Source organism: Seriola dumerili, unplaced genomic scaffold (genome assembly GCF_002260705.1).
Source record: "Seriola dumerili isolate Sdu_G_001 unplaced genomic scaffold, Sdu_1.0 BDQW01000003.1, whole genome shotgun sequence".
Lineage (NCBI taxonomy): Eukaryota > Metazoa > Chordata > Actinopteri > Carangiformes > Carangidae > Seriola > Seriola dumerili.
Genome location: NW_019174258.1, coordinates 14,829,256 through 14,843,961, shown reverse-complemented (window position 1 = coordinate 14,843,961; position 14,706 = coordinate 14,829,256). Strand labels below are relative to the sequence as shown.

Sequence of the window (14,706 nt, the reverse complement as noted above, 5' to 3'; positions counted from 1 at the left end):
AATGATACCACTTTCTCTTAAAAGTGAACTCACCTAATGCCAGCACTTTACATCGCCTCTTCATGAAAGGCTTTTTTGATGATTACAATAATGTGTAACAGCACAGTGGCTGCCACTGTTACCAGGCAGCATACTAATCAGTGTAATGAGATATTATACAATATTTTGTTGACCAAAGCAGAACCATGGTTATTGTTTCTGAGGGTTTGACCCCTGCCAGCAGCCAGAGGAAGTGTGTAGATAGATGTTTATACCTCACCATCTGGAGAGCAGATGGATCTGCATTAAAATCAGTGTTATTCTTTTTTTATATTATTTATTCACTGATGTTGTACATATGAAATGAAAACACTTACAGTGATAATACAGCATGTTCAGAAAGTCATGATATATTTCAATCGGCATGTATCATGCAGTAGGTAAGAACACAACAAAGTGCTACCTGCTTATTCCTCTGAGACTGGAGGGTGTGCTTATCTTTTTTTTTTTCGTTCGAAATAGAAACCAGTGTTTTCTCCACCCTGGAAACTGTAAAAGAGTTTTAGAATAAGAGGACAGACAGAGAGAGAATTTGGGGGAATAGAAAAAAGCAAAAGGAAAGCAAAGTGATTCAGATCAAATGTAGTGTGGTTCTTTAATGGAATATTGCACCAAGACAAGTGTCATTGCACCAAGATAAGAGTGTTGTGTTTACTGGAGTAACCCCTTGGTTTTAAGTGCTATTGTTAATATCATAATTGTAGTATTGCGGTGGCTTCCTGACAATGCCGTTGCTCCATTTCATTAAGGCATGTAATTGGAAGAATTCTGATAGGATGGGCACAAGTAGTTTAATTATACACTGCTGACTGTGTTTACAGAGTAATTATTCCATCCAAAATGGTGTTACATTTTGAAAAAGTTCTACTTCTATGGAGTCACAGCTTTTTCCAGGCCCTTGGTGCTGACAATTCATGCGGTGCTCTTTGCGTCAAAGACAAAAACATTTATTTCAGGACAGGTGTTGGTTCCCTAAATGAAGTAGCACAATAATTCTGACCATGTGGTTGGACATACACGGCATTGGCACCCACCATTGGCATTGGTTTTGAAATATTTCTAGTTCTGCAATCCTATCATTTTTAATGTGGTACTTCCTTTTCTGTCTTGTTTTACAGGATGGAGGACTCTAGTTTGTGTCTTGGTGTGTCATCAGCGGTGCCTGATGCTGATGCCCATCTGAGCAGTGCAGTCTTGAATGGCCGCTACCCCATAAGTCAAAAGCTTCACCAGCTAACTGCCCAGCTAGGACACGCCTTTCCTGACCTACACCGCCCACAACAGATCCCTGAAGAGAAAGCAGCCACGCCTTTAGACGAGAAGACCCATCACGCAGCCCTGGCTAGTCAACCTATCAGCAGTCAGATGGCCTTGCTCGCCAATCAGCTCAACCGAGACATTGACGCAGGGGCGCTAAGTGGGCTAAACGGACGAGTTGACCTGCAGCAGTTTCTCAATGGCCAGAACTTGGGCATCATGTCCCAGATGAATGATATTGAAGATGACGCCCGCAAGAATAGGAAGTATCCCTGTCCATTATGTGGCAAGCGCTTCCGTTTCAACAGCATCTTGTCGCTGCACATGCGCACACACACAGGAGAGAAGCCCTTCAAGTGCCCCTACTGTGACCACCGAGCTGCTCAAAAGGGCAACTTGAAGATCCACCTCCGCACCCATAAACTGGGTAATCTCGGTAAGGGCCGTGGCCGTGTCCGAGAGGAGAACAGGCTGCTGCATGAGCTGGAGGAGAGGGCCATCCTGAGGGACAAGCAGATGAGAGGGAGCGGCAGTCTCCTCCAGACAGCTCAAACACCCCATCTGGGTCTCAATAACAGCTCTAACACCCAGCAGCAGCAGCTAGGCTCAGCTTGTGGCCTCCTTCCTCCCTCTGGCCTCGCCACTCCAGACACAGTTTCCCAGCCTTCTTCTTCACCCAAGCCAGCTGGCACCCAGGATGAACAGTCCCTGAACCCAACTACAGGCTTCCGCTGTACCTTCTGCAAAGGGAAGTTCAAGAAGCGAGAGGAGCTGGACCGCCACATTCGCATTCTCCACAAGCCCTACAAATGTACTCTGTGTGAGTTTGCTGCCTCCCACGAAGAGGAGCTGATAAGTCACGTGGAAAAAGCCCACATCACAGCCGAGACCACGCAGGGCCAGGGTGGCGGTGGTTCTGGCGGCATGCAGATGGCCACCGAGTTCCGCTGCGATGTGTGCGGCCAGGTGTTCAGCCAAGCTTGGTTCCTGAAGGGTCACATGCGCAAGCACAAGGACTCCTTTGAACACTGTTGCCAAATCTGTGGCCGTCGTTTCAAGGAACCCTGGTTCCTGAAGAACCATATGAAGGTACATCTCAACAAGCTGGCCATCAAGAGCAAGCCTCCCCAGCCCAGTGAGCAGGACATTGCTGCCGTCAATAGCATGAGCAATCTGGCTCAGGAAGCTCATGCTAACCTTTACTCACGCTACATCTCCTGTCTTCAGGGAGGCTTCCTTTCTCCAGACAAACAGGGCCTGAGTGAGCAGCACCAGATGTTGGCTAAAGCGGGGATAGCCATGAAGGAAAAAGAGATGTTAGGGAAGCTGCTGGGGCCAATGGCAGGAGGTATGGGCCATGGGCTGGGTGAAAACGAGAAGCGCTCACTCCTGGGTTGTCTAAACCTTGTGCCACCACTCAAGTCGAGCTGCATGGAGCGCCTCCAGGCAGCTGCGAAAGTGGCAGAGATGGATTCCCTCAGTAGCTATCAAGCCTGGCAGATAATGGCTCGTGGCATGGCTATGGACAGGGCCTTCATGCCTAAGGAGCAGCAGCAGCAGCAGCACCAGCACCACATACCCCCAGGGCAAGAAGATGATATGGGTGGTGCTGGGGCCTTGGCTACTTTCTCAAAGGATAAACAAGACTACTCCTTGATTTCTTCCAATGATAGCTCCAAGCAGAAGCAGCTCTCAGAGGCCTTGCAGGGATCCAAGGCCTCTAGTGGAGCCATGATGTCCATGAAGGAGGATGGAAGAGGCTTTGACAGTCATCGTGACTTAATGTCTCACCATGGTAGTTCTGAGGCTCCTGGAGCCCTGGCTGGCTTGGGAAGCCCAAACATTGACTACAGCCTCTCCAGCCTCTCCGGTCTAAAGGAGAAGCCTTCAGAGTGCCCTGACTGTGGCCGTATCTTCAGAACCTACCATCAGATGGTTGTCCACTCCCGTATCCATGGCAAAGACAGGAGAGGCATCGAGGAAGTGCTCCAGCAACAGGGTCTGGATGAACGTCGTGGGTCAGCCAGTGACCCCGAGTCCCAGTCCATTAGCCGCTCGACCACTCCTGGTTCATCCAATGTGACAGAAGAGAGCGGAGCTGGAGGAGGACACTCCCAGACCGGAAGTGTCCAGGATGACAGCCCACATCCCTCCTCACCATCTTCAGGTAAGAGAAAAGTCAGAATAAATGGTAACAACTTGTATTATTTGGTCTGAATCTAAATTTTATTTCATGACATACACTAGGGAATTATGTTTCATTCATTCATGTGATTCGATTTCCACTAAGAAGCTCTTTAATTTTACAGCTAGGCCTATAACAGTGTGTCAAATCCACCTCTTTAAAGGGGATGAAAATTAACACAAATACCCTTCAAAGAATCAGAACTACACATTCTTTACATAACTTAGATACTTAAGTTATTGCTGTACATGGTAACATTTGTCCCCTGAAACTTCTGTGTTGCTGCCACAATTCACATTAAGCCAAACACAAGACCCCAGAGAACACAATCCAGGAAGAGACCTGCTCCACCACTGCATCCACATGCAGGTTAGCAGCCTAGATCCCTGTGGAACACTGAGTAAAGACTGGGAGCGTAGGGACGAACTCATTTTAACCACAGCGATTAATAAATGTCTTTAATAAACATGTTGGAGACAACCATACCCCCTCCCCTCTCCCTACCCGGCAAATACAGGCCGGCCGGGGCTAGATAAGTGTATGTTTAGTGGGATTAAGGGAGGCTCGTTGCTAATGATTACACAAGTTTTTAAAGGTAACTTTCGCTTGCTCCTCAGGGCACTATTCTGGCGTTAAGTACGTGCGTGGTAATTAGGTCACGACTATGCGATAATCAGTCGGTTTAAGCTAAACAAGACACTAATTAAAGCTATACATATAAAACAGGTCAAAAAAAATTGGTGAACTTCATTTGCAAAAGCAAGGATGTGCTTTTAAGTCCTATGAGGAAAAAAATATAAATAAATATAAATATAAATCAGAGTGGCTTAGCTTAAGGCTGTAAGCAACTTAATTCCACCAGTGGAGACGAAATTGTTTATTTATTCACAGAGGCATAAAGTCCTTATCATGCCCGTGTAGTGTGATGGGTTTGAACATGGGATAGGCTATGTTTATTTTAATCTAAGAAATAATAACAGACAACCCCCCACCCCAATTAGGAATTAATGAAAATGAGAGTGAGATAAAAACCTATTTTCTTTATAGAGACTATTAAACATAACACTTTCTCAACAGGGTGGGGGTGTAGCGGATGTAATTATCTTCTGAATTTTAATGCTGGAAGTTTCTCTCTCCATCTGTCTCTCTCTCCCTCTCTCTGTATGTCTCTTTTGACTCAAGCACTTTGAATCTGATGGGTACAGCTTGTGGTGTTTCAACAGCTTCAGAAGTACTGTATTAACAATGAGTGTGCAGTATAAAAAAAAGTGAATTAAAATAATAATTGACAAATAAAACCAGTAGAATTTACCAGCAAATGCTAACAAAGCACAAATGAATGCATTAGATTTAGTTGAGTGGTTAAATCTCGCCCCCTAGTCATTATTTTTGGAGAAGGAGGGTAGGATTAAAGACAGAAATATAAGTAGAAAAATAAATGAAGATATGTGCTGGCAACTTTGCACAAAAAATGCCTGTTGGTTTCCACAAGGCCTTCCTGCTGTTTTTGCCTAACTGTTTGTTTGTATGTATGGTTCGTTTACAGGTAGTGTGTTGCACCCTTAGCCCAGTAATACACAGGAACCATTCAAATTATTTGTCAGTCTGCCACTGTCCTATCTCAAAGGCTGTCCTTATATTGTTATTGCAGAGATTTGTGCCAAAACAGGATGTCAAACTGTAGCTAGCTGCTACAGAGCGTGGCAAAGCTGGAAAATAGATTTTGTTGAGAAGGGTAGAATAAAATGATTAGGCATGCACTGATCTGAATAAACTGGAATACGTTTTTTTCTGAAAAAAAGTGAGAAGTAAACAGATTTGACATTAAAAATGTTAAATATGCTTGTTTTGCTACTTCCTGTTTTTTATTCAGAAGTAGTGAAACTTGTCTGTCTTCACAACTTACACAATGTGATTCACATTTGGAGCTCAGGGACTCTCAAATTAGAAGCTTTGATGTGTGAGAAAAAATGTGTCTGAGTCTCATGTGGAGAAAGGTGTCATGCTTCTCCTCTGTATGCATGTTTTGTTGTGTGTGTGCGTGTGTGTGTGTTTCTGCGTGTATGTGTGTGTGTGTGAGGGGGGGGGAGGGGGGTTATGTGCTTTACAGTATGTGTGCATATCACTCTCTTCTGTTGTGAACAGGATGTGGCCACTGTACCATTGTCTTTATCTTAATATCTCACATTTAAAAAAGAAGAGCATGAAATTCTCTCTAACTGTATGTGTGTGTGTGTGTGTGTGTGTGTGTGTGTGTGTGCGCGCACCTGCAAGCATGCGTCTGTCTACATGTGAGCCTCTGCCCCGCCACCTACCCACAGCAATTTTGAGTTAAACTTAAATTATAGTAATCAACAATAACATCTCAACTGTGAAAGAAGGTCAACTCCGCCGCTTTTGTCTTTGAGACGGCACTTGTTTAAAAGCAACGTGTGAAAAAAAGGGAGAAGTGAGGAAGAAAAAGTGCTGAAAAACAAAGGCCTCTGTCAGAGATGTCCTTTAAAGACCTTCCCTCTTACAGGAAAGCTCAGCAGCTAACCTTGAGCAAGCTTCTTATTCAGTAAAATTCTTTATTTTTTTCCCTCTTTTTTTAAAGAAAACAAAGAGGTAATTACATTTATGCCCATCACCATCTTTTTTTTTTTTTTGTTTAGTTATCCTTGTACTGACTTCACTACATCGTTATTGTTCCCTGCGATGATCATGCCTCAAAGAAGCTGTGTTTAGAGAAAACACATTGCATATTGGGAAGGTTCAGCAACAGGTAGACCTGACGGGGGGAACGCAGCTCATCACATCTTAAATAGCCCAGTTCGCTGGAAAGCATTGCCTTTTTTGTGCCAGCTCTTACATGCCGTAACCCACCATTAAAAATCCTCATTTTGCACGAGAGCGTCTCCCCCATTCTGCAAATTGTAGCTGAATGTGTAAAAAATAGGCTTTGCTGCACACTTGTAAGGCCTAAAGCAGCAGAATTCCTCCTTACATGCACTTCCACAACCTTCCCACTACCCCTAAACCTCACTCCCACCTCTTGGCTCCGGGCTGTAAAAGACTCTATACACTCCCTCTGGCTCTCTCTTTCTCTCTCTCTCTCTCTCTTTCTCTCCAGCGAATCCCCCATGTCTACATTTTTTTTTCTTTAAGAGGAACAGCATTTTAACATGGTGAGGATTAGCCTGCATATCCCTGGTCTTTACCGTGGCTCAAACAAGCAGGCAAAATGCTTGCTTCATACAAATTGAAATTGGATTTGCCAACTTGACGCCTTAGGTTATAAAGCGTGGATATTCATCTAATTGCGACAGTACAATGGGGGCGTAATTACACATGCAGACAAACTGTTACAGTGTAATTACTGTGTCATTAAAACAGAAATATAGTAGACTTGAACAAGATCCATACGGCTATGAATATGCATGGTGACAAATCCAGTCTAACTAGCTATTATCAGCTAGTATTAGCCAGTGTTTTCAATACTGGCAATATTAAAGAGGAATACCTTTTAGGTTTTTCTATCGGTATTATGAACATGTAATAAAAAATAAAAAAAGCAGACTTTTTTGGCCAAAACCACAGTTTATTCATTGATAAAGTGTTCTGGATCCTGGTTCTGAACATTTTGAGAGAACTGTGTAAAGATGTATCTGTTAGCTGAACCGGGAGGTGTATACACACTGTACTTTCAAATGAGGTAGGATTTACATACATTTAGCCCCTTTTACACAGCCTGTTCAGGGCGGGAATGTTGCCCTTTATTTTGTCTTGCCATTCTGTGTAAACAGTACAAACATAGAACATTTAAGCAACTTGGATATTTCGCCCTAATGCTGCAAATTCCATAAGAAATTAGCAACTAACTGATTAGTGACAATCAGACGTCAATCTGACATAATCTGATATGCAGTTGATCTTAGGCTTTTAGAGCCACTCAGGGTCTGGGGCCCCATGTCAACTGCCTGCTAGACCGCATACACATAGCAATCACTTTGTGTATTCACATAGTCCTTTTTAAATGTTGCTACTGCTTCATACCCAACGTTAGCATTAACATCTTTTTACCTACCAGTCTTGCGTTTACAAGTCAAGAGGTTATAATACGTCCTCTCAGCAGTGCTACTTCTTCAGGGCGGCCTGGACGCTACAGTAACTTGTTACTGGACAATGACGAGATGGGCCGAGCAGACCAGGGCCAGTCAGTCGAAAATAAGAAGTAACAGAACTAGAGGGCTGCTTTCCACCTCTGGACACAGCTCTTGGCGAGTAAAGGAATGAAGTTTGATACTGAACCCACATTTTTTCCAGACAAATAAAAAAGTTAAAAAATAAATAAATAAATAATAATAATAAATATATATATATATATATATACTGTATATATAAAGTAAATCTGGTGCTAGAGTGAACAAAAAACAAACAAATGAACTTGCAGTCTGAAATCTCAGCGAATACACAGATCAGCTAGGAAGAGTAAAGCTAACCTGTTATTGGCTTATGGTCTCTCAATATAAAGAGCCATAATAAATAACATATAGCTCCTTCCAGTATGCAACAGTGCTACTTCAATACCTCACACTGCAGCCAACACTTTGAAATGAGGCCAGTCCTCTGTGAGTGTGTGCACCATAATATATGTGTGTAAAACTATGTGCATTAAAAAATAATGAATTATGTCTCTCTTTTTTTTTTTTTTCCATTTCTCCACTCTGCATAAATTATTTTGTCTTTGTAATTGACATCCGTTCCTCTACTATCCCCCCCACCCCACCCCTCACACTATTCTTCTTTTCTCTATAATCAGAGAACTCAATGGTTACAAAACCTGAGCTTTCTACCCCCCGCTCATTTGAAGGAGCCTGGCCTGTCATATCTGTATTTTTTATGTGTCACCAAACTTAAATAGACAGTCATTGTATTACAGGCACATTCATTCCCCGAGCTGTATTTTTGTACAGTAGGTCAGGACTCTGGTGTCTGGTAAATGATAAAAGTTCTATTCAAACGCACTAATTGTCAGTGTGCTGCGCTGATTGACATGTCTCGGATAAATGCAGACTTAGTATTTTTGTACACGCTTGCACAATATAAAAGGGCAATTTATTTCTCTGTTCTTCTTTCTCTTTTTCCTTGCACAGTTCATTTGATTTCTTTTTTCCTTCCTTGCTCTCTCTCTTTCTCTCTCCTACCCCGTCTCTCAGACTCAATTTGTAAATATTACCCATGGTGGGAATTAGCCCAGGCTTTTTAGATATTTTAAAATTCCAATTGTATTCCGACGAGTGTGTTTGAACGAGGGGAAGGACTGCAAGACTCGGTTTGCTCCTCAGTATTCCTGGGTGGCTATCAGTGGCTAGTCTTGTTCTTATGAAACATTTATCAGCCCGTTTTATGTCTTAATGATCACGTTAGGATTCCCCATTTGGTTATGAAGCCGGGACAGAAAGAAGAAGAAATAGAAGAAGAAGAAAAGACTGTTGAGAGAGTGGATGAGAGGTGAAGAAAAAAATGACACGGGCAATCCAGAAGGGAGAGACTGAGTCGAGTGAGATGACAGGGCATCACATTCCTCAGTAAACAGCATCACATTATGCCATCCACTCTTTTCAACTCCAAATCTTTGCCAAAACATAGCGTACCTTTCTCCTAGAACAAGATTCCTTGGCTCTCTCACACACACACACACACACACACACACACACACACACTCACACACACACGCACGCACACCTCCTCCCTCTTCTTCTGTCTTCCCCCCGTTTCTGTTTTATGTTTTTATAATTAAAACATAATATTTATCTTTCCATAACAGAAGGCTGCCTTACTCCGTCAGGTAGACTGTTTGCATATTAATATTCTTAATACATCAACAAGCTATCTTCTCCGGTGTCATTGCTGAAACTGAGCAAAAATAGAGGAAAGAGACGTCGACTCGCAAAATGCAGGAGGAAGAGGAAGAGGAAGACGAAGAGGAGATGTGTAAGAGTAGTTTTTAAAATGCAGCAGGAACTTCACTTTGAACGCGCAAGAGAAAGAGACTTAAAAAAAAAAAAAAAAGCGAGAGTGAAAGAAAGACATGAATTAACATCACAGTCACAACTTGTACTCAGTGTTGAGTGTGTTTACCGAGCCTCAACCTGAGGATGCACATAAAAATGCACAGATTCAGACTCAGCAGGCAGGTTTGTCACTCCTTCAGTCAAAACTACACTGGCATAAAAAAAAAAAAAAAAAAAAAGTTTCCCTTCCTTTGATTGTTTATGTGTGTGTGCTTAACAGAGGGAGGGTGGGAGGGAGGGAGGGAGGGCGAAGCTGAATGAGGGCGAACGCCAAGTTCCCTTTTCTCTGTCTGGTGACAGCTGTCTGACTCCGTCAATGTGGGATTCCTGTGAAATGAGGCAGGGTTCTCGGTCAAGGAATGCAAATGGGCAGCGCTGGATGGTGGATAGACTAGGACCCGGCGCGGTGGGGGTGTGAAGTGGATGGGGAGGTGGGTGGGGGTCTTTGTTTGAACAAGTTAACTTGGGCATGATTGAGGTTTCTCCTGTAAGTGAAAGAGCAAGAGAATACATTGACCTTTGCCTCATTAAAAATGGAAGCCAGGCATGTGATACCATGACTAGGGAATCTCTTGCTTGCTCTTTTTTATTCCGTCTCTCATGATCCCCTGCTTTTCTGCTTCTCTTCTTCTCTTCTTCCTTGCTCTGTTATTCTCTAATTTTGCCACCCCCCCACCCACCCACCCACCCTCCACGGCCCCCCGCCAATCTCTTCCTCTTAACCCCATTGACAGGTCACATAAAAAGCCTTTTGTATCAACATCAGGGTGCTGACATGAGAGCAGAGAGCGACATGAAAAATGTGCTTTTTTTTTTTTCTTAGTTGTAGCTATCTCCTCATCACAAAAGAGAGAGAGAGAGAGAGAGAGAAAGAAGGAGGAGTGAGAGAAAGTAGGGAGAGGGAGAAGAGGGAAAAAAAAAGGGAGAGGCAAAAAAAAAAAAAGTGAGGGAGGAATTAAGTCCAGGGATTAAGATCTCTAGCTCTGGTTTTTTTTTTTCACTCTCTCACCCTGCCACTTTCCAATTGTTCTTAAAATATTTGGCAATGTCAATTAGTAAGTGAGCAGAGCTAGCTGATGAACACAATTTTCCAGGCGACTGAGCACCCTATTGTTGTGGAGCGAACAGCAGATTTCTGAGGTCATTATCATTCCCTGTTAGCCGTGCCCAGCTGCTCTCCTCTTGGCTCCAGCCATCTCCGCTCCCTCTCTCCTTGTTCCTCTTATACATCTCTCCTCTCCTCTCTTCTCCTCTTCTCTCCTCTCCGCTCCTTTCTTCTCCTCTCCTCTTCTCTCCTCTCCTCTCCTCTTCTCTCCTCTCCTCTCCTCTCCTCTCCTCTCCTTTTCCCCCTTCTTTCCTTCCTTCCCTCCTTACACCATGTTCACCAGTTCAGGGCTGGTTGATAGCAAGGCAGCAACAGGGGGCCTTTCAACAAGGGGAGGGATGGGAGGAGCTATGCTGGTGGAAAGAAAGGAGGAGAGAGTGAGATGAATATAGCGCAAGAGTGGTGGTGGTGGTGGTGTGTGGGAGTGTGTGTGTGTGTGTGGGGGGGGGGGGTACAGTAAAGGCAAATGAGTGAGAGGAGGATGAAGCAAGGGAGAAGAAGAGGGAAAAAAAAAAACAGAGAAGGACATGGAGGCCAGCAGATCAGGTGGCGACTGAACACAAGGGGGATGTAAAGAGTAAAAGAGGAGGGGAGGATAGAGAGAAAAAGAGAGGGAGATTACAGTTTGGACATGTAGTCTGAGAGATGGTGTCTTTGAAAGTGGAGAAGCATAAAGGGAGGATCAGCCTTCCAGGAAAAAAAAAAACAACAAAAAAAAAAAACTGACACTACTGACACTTCACGTGACATCTATCAAACCTACCTGTGTGTTTATGGCAACATGTTAAACATGCATTTTATAATATTGTGCAGCACTTAGTGTAAACTGATGGTTTTGTGATGTGAGTGCAGAGACAGGTTGGAATAAACAGAGTTATTCTTCAAAGACAGACGCTGTTGTTTGGAGTGACCTCGATTAAAAACATCATATATTCTGCACTTAGAGCTACATTCATTCAAGAAAAATGCATATTGCGTACACATCGCTGTGCTTTACAGTCAGTGAGCATGGTACAGATGAGGTATATGATTAAAAACGAAACAAAAAAAAACAAAAAGAAAGAAAGAAACACCTGCCTGCTGTTACACTTTTATGTGAAAGAATGGAGTTTTCTTTCATTCGGCACAAAGCATCCAGGTATCTGCATCTAAACATCCAAAGGAGTCTTTCTTTTTTTTTCTGCTTAAGAAATGATGAAAGATCCCTTTGAGTCAAAGTACAAAAAGAGAGAGAGAAAAAAAAGGGAAATAAAAAATCCCAGACTTTTTTGTACTTGCCAGTTGTACATCTTAATGTGTTCCCAGAGGCCTTTTCACCCTCCTCCTCTTCCTCCTCCTCTTCTCTCTTCCACCTTATTGCAACCCCCACCACCACCACCACTACCTCTCCTCTCACCCATGGGTGCCCTCCCTCCTTCCTCTCCGCACGCTGTCATGTATACGACAGCAGATTTACACATCTTGGAAAGCAGAAAACTTGTATTTTTCATCCTTTGTCATTGTTTATTAAAACATTTATTAAAAACCGTACCCCCACCACCAATGAAAAAGTTACTGTTGAAGCTAACTACGCTCGTAAATCTAGCTGTAAGGAGCTAAAATCATTGAACAGAGCGGCAGGATTCAGTCATGACTCTTTATGCTCACTTCCACCTCCTGTTTGTATTGTTTCTCTTGTCCAACCTGTAGAAAGTTAACACTGGTTGGTAGTTGGTGTGTGGGTTCTTCTCAGCAAGTGTGTGCATGTGTGCGTGTGTGTGTGCATGCGCGCGCATGTGTGTGTGTATGTGTGTGTGTGTGTGTGTGAGACAGAGAGAGAGAGGAAGAGGAAGAGAGAGAGAGAGAGAGAGAGAGAGAGAGTGAAAAAGGGTGAGCAGCATCAAAGCGTTGCTCTCAGCTGCAGCTGCCAAGCTTCCTCGTCCCCAGTTAGCAGCCATCCAGCTGTCAGGCTGCGCGAAGAGGAAGAGAGGGGGGGAAATCTCTCACCAGCCATATGGTCCCCAGTTCTGTCGGAGACACTCCACGCTCCGTGGGCAAATGGCAAACTCATATATCTAATCAACACTCTTAATATCCAGACCTGAGACCAGGGATATTTTCAGAGTCTAGCCTTTCAACAACACGGCTAAAGGGAGTGTACGGGATATGACCGGGCACTTAGAGTATGTACTCGTGGTGTCATGTAAGCTTTGCTCAGCAACGCACACAGGTTACAGGGGAGTACTGTGTGTGTGTGTGTGTGTGTGTGTTTGTGGAAAGGCGTGTTTACATAGATCTTAAAAGATACTGCTGGCGTTATCCTGTATTTTACTTATTGTCTTGTGGAAAGATGAAGATCAGCACTGTATTAATCTTCCCAAGACATAAATCTAATCTACGTAAAAAAAAAAAGGCCATAAATATTGTTTCATTAAAGATTCGTCTAAAACAGCTGGGTACTGTAGTTTTTATCAACCATTACTCAAACGGGAGTGAGTGGTGTATTTAGATTCAGCCGCTGGAATGATACACATTTTGGTGGACTAGTGCGTGTTCATGGCAGTAGGCAGAGTGGAACGGCAATGAACCACTTTATAGTTTTTGGCTGGCGTTCTTTATTTTTCTTTTTCTGTTTCATCTTTGGAATTGTTTCTCTGTTCTGTTGGGCTGTAAGTTGTTCTGCATTTTTGCCAATAAATTTAAAAAAGATCCTCTGGTTCACCAATTGTGTTTCTAACCAATGACTTCAGCTGCCTCTGAAAGGCCATCAGTGCCCAAAAACTAAAGAGAACACCTACGTCTTCATTTGTCTTTTGGACGTATTTAAAGGTCCCATATTTTCTTTTTCTCCTGTGTTTTATTTGAAGTGTTGATCCATACGAAGATTTATTATATTTATTATTTATTTATTATTACATCTATCTCAATGTAGTTTTACATCTCCTCTCTCAAGCTTCTCTCTGGAGCTCTAGTGACAACAGGTCGATGAGCCAATCAGAAAAGAGGAAGCTCTGAGCCTCTCTTCTGACTGGCTGACTATTTTCTGAGTGATCCACTAAAAATACAGTGCAAGGTTGGATGGTGGGTCCAGGTGGGTCCGCTGAGAGTGGTGACTGCTTTGTTGTGACATCACAAAGTTCCAGAAGTCCTGACGGCTGGTTTTAAGGCTCAGTTTCTGAATACAGGCTGTGTGCATTTCTCTGTGGACTGAGGCTTTGATACTTTCACAGTATTAATATAGAACCTAGACCTGCTTTATAATCAAAAATGGAATGGAAATCTCACTTTCTACAATATGGGACCTTTAAAGTAAGTTTGTCCTTTTCAATAGAATTTCAGTAGTGAAGGGTTGTTACTTCAAACTTTTCTTTGGTGTCACTTTCCGCAGTTCCTGAATTTAATTCCAGGATCTTGTGGCCATTAGCAGTTACAATGCCCATGTTCGTGGTCATGAAGGGACACGTCACCCAGTGCAACCCTGTGGCTCATTGTAGTGTTCTTAATAGTTTTTGGACAACAATGGAGCTTTATGGCACAGGGAAATAAGATATATCCGGCTTTCAGTGCTCAGACAATACTTGTTAGGAGGATAAATTCATTATTGTTGTTCTTTTTTCATGGCATTTGTTACAATAAGAAAAATACAATGACATGTTTTTAGCGATACAACTATTGATTGAAGGTTGACATGACAGCACATAGACTTTCCCAAACCAAGCAAACTTTCTAGACACTTCTCTTGGTCTTCTTCCATCTGAAACATTATCATGACAGTAATATTTGCAATGGATCGACTTGAACCCTTGGTTTTAGTTCAGCAGAAGCTGTTAGCTTTAGCATAGCTAACCCCAGAGAGAATGGCCTGGAATATGGCTTTGTGTTGTATCTTTTAGCGGGATGCTACACCTGCTCGTCTAATCCCGGCAGGCCTCTCCGCCTCTAGTCTCTCCAGCTGCAGAGTAACGGGTGCCTTATGGCACGGCAAAGCCGAACTGAATCATGGGGAGGTTTGTCGGTATTACAGCGACATGGCTGTGTAAAGCTTGGAAACAACCGTCACCCCCCCCCTCCTCCTCCTCCTTGTT

At 43.2% G+C, this 14,706-nt stretch overlaps 1 protein-coding gene across 1 annotated transcript in view; it reads left to right on the top strand.

The window, feature by feature from the left end:
- Positions 1–1,158: 1,158 nt before the first annotated feature.
- znf536 (zinc finger protein 536) overlaps positions 1,159–14,706 on the top strand; it is a 118,409-nt gene continuing 104,861 nt past the window's right edge. The window contains exon 1 of the mRNA XM_022742019.1: positions 1,159–3,463. Coding sequence (XP_022597740.1) covers positions 1,159–3,463 — 2,305 coding nt within the window. The remainder of the gene's footprint in view (positions 3,464–14,706) is intronic.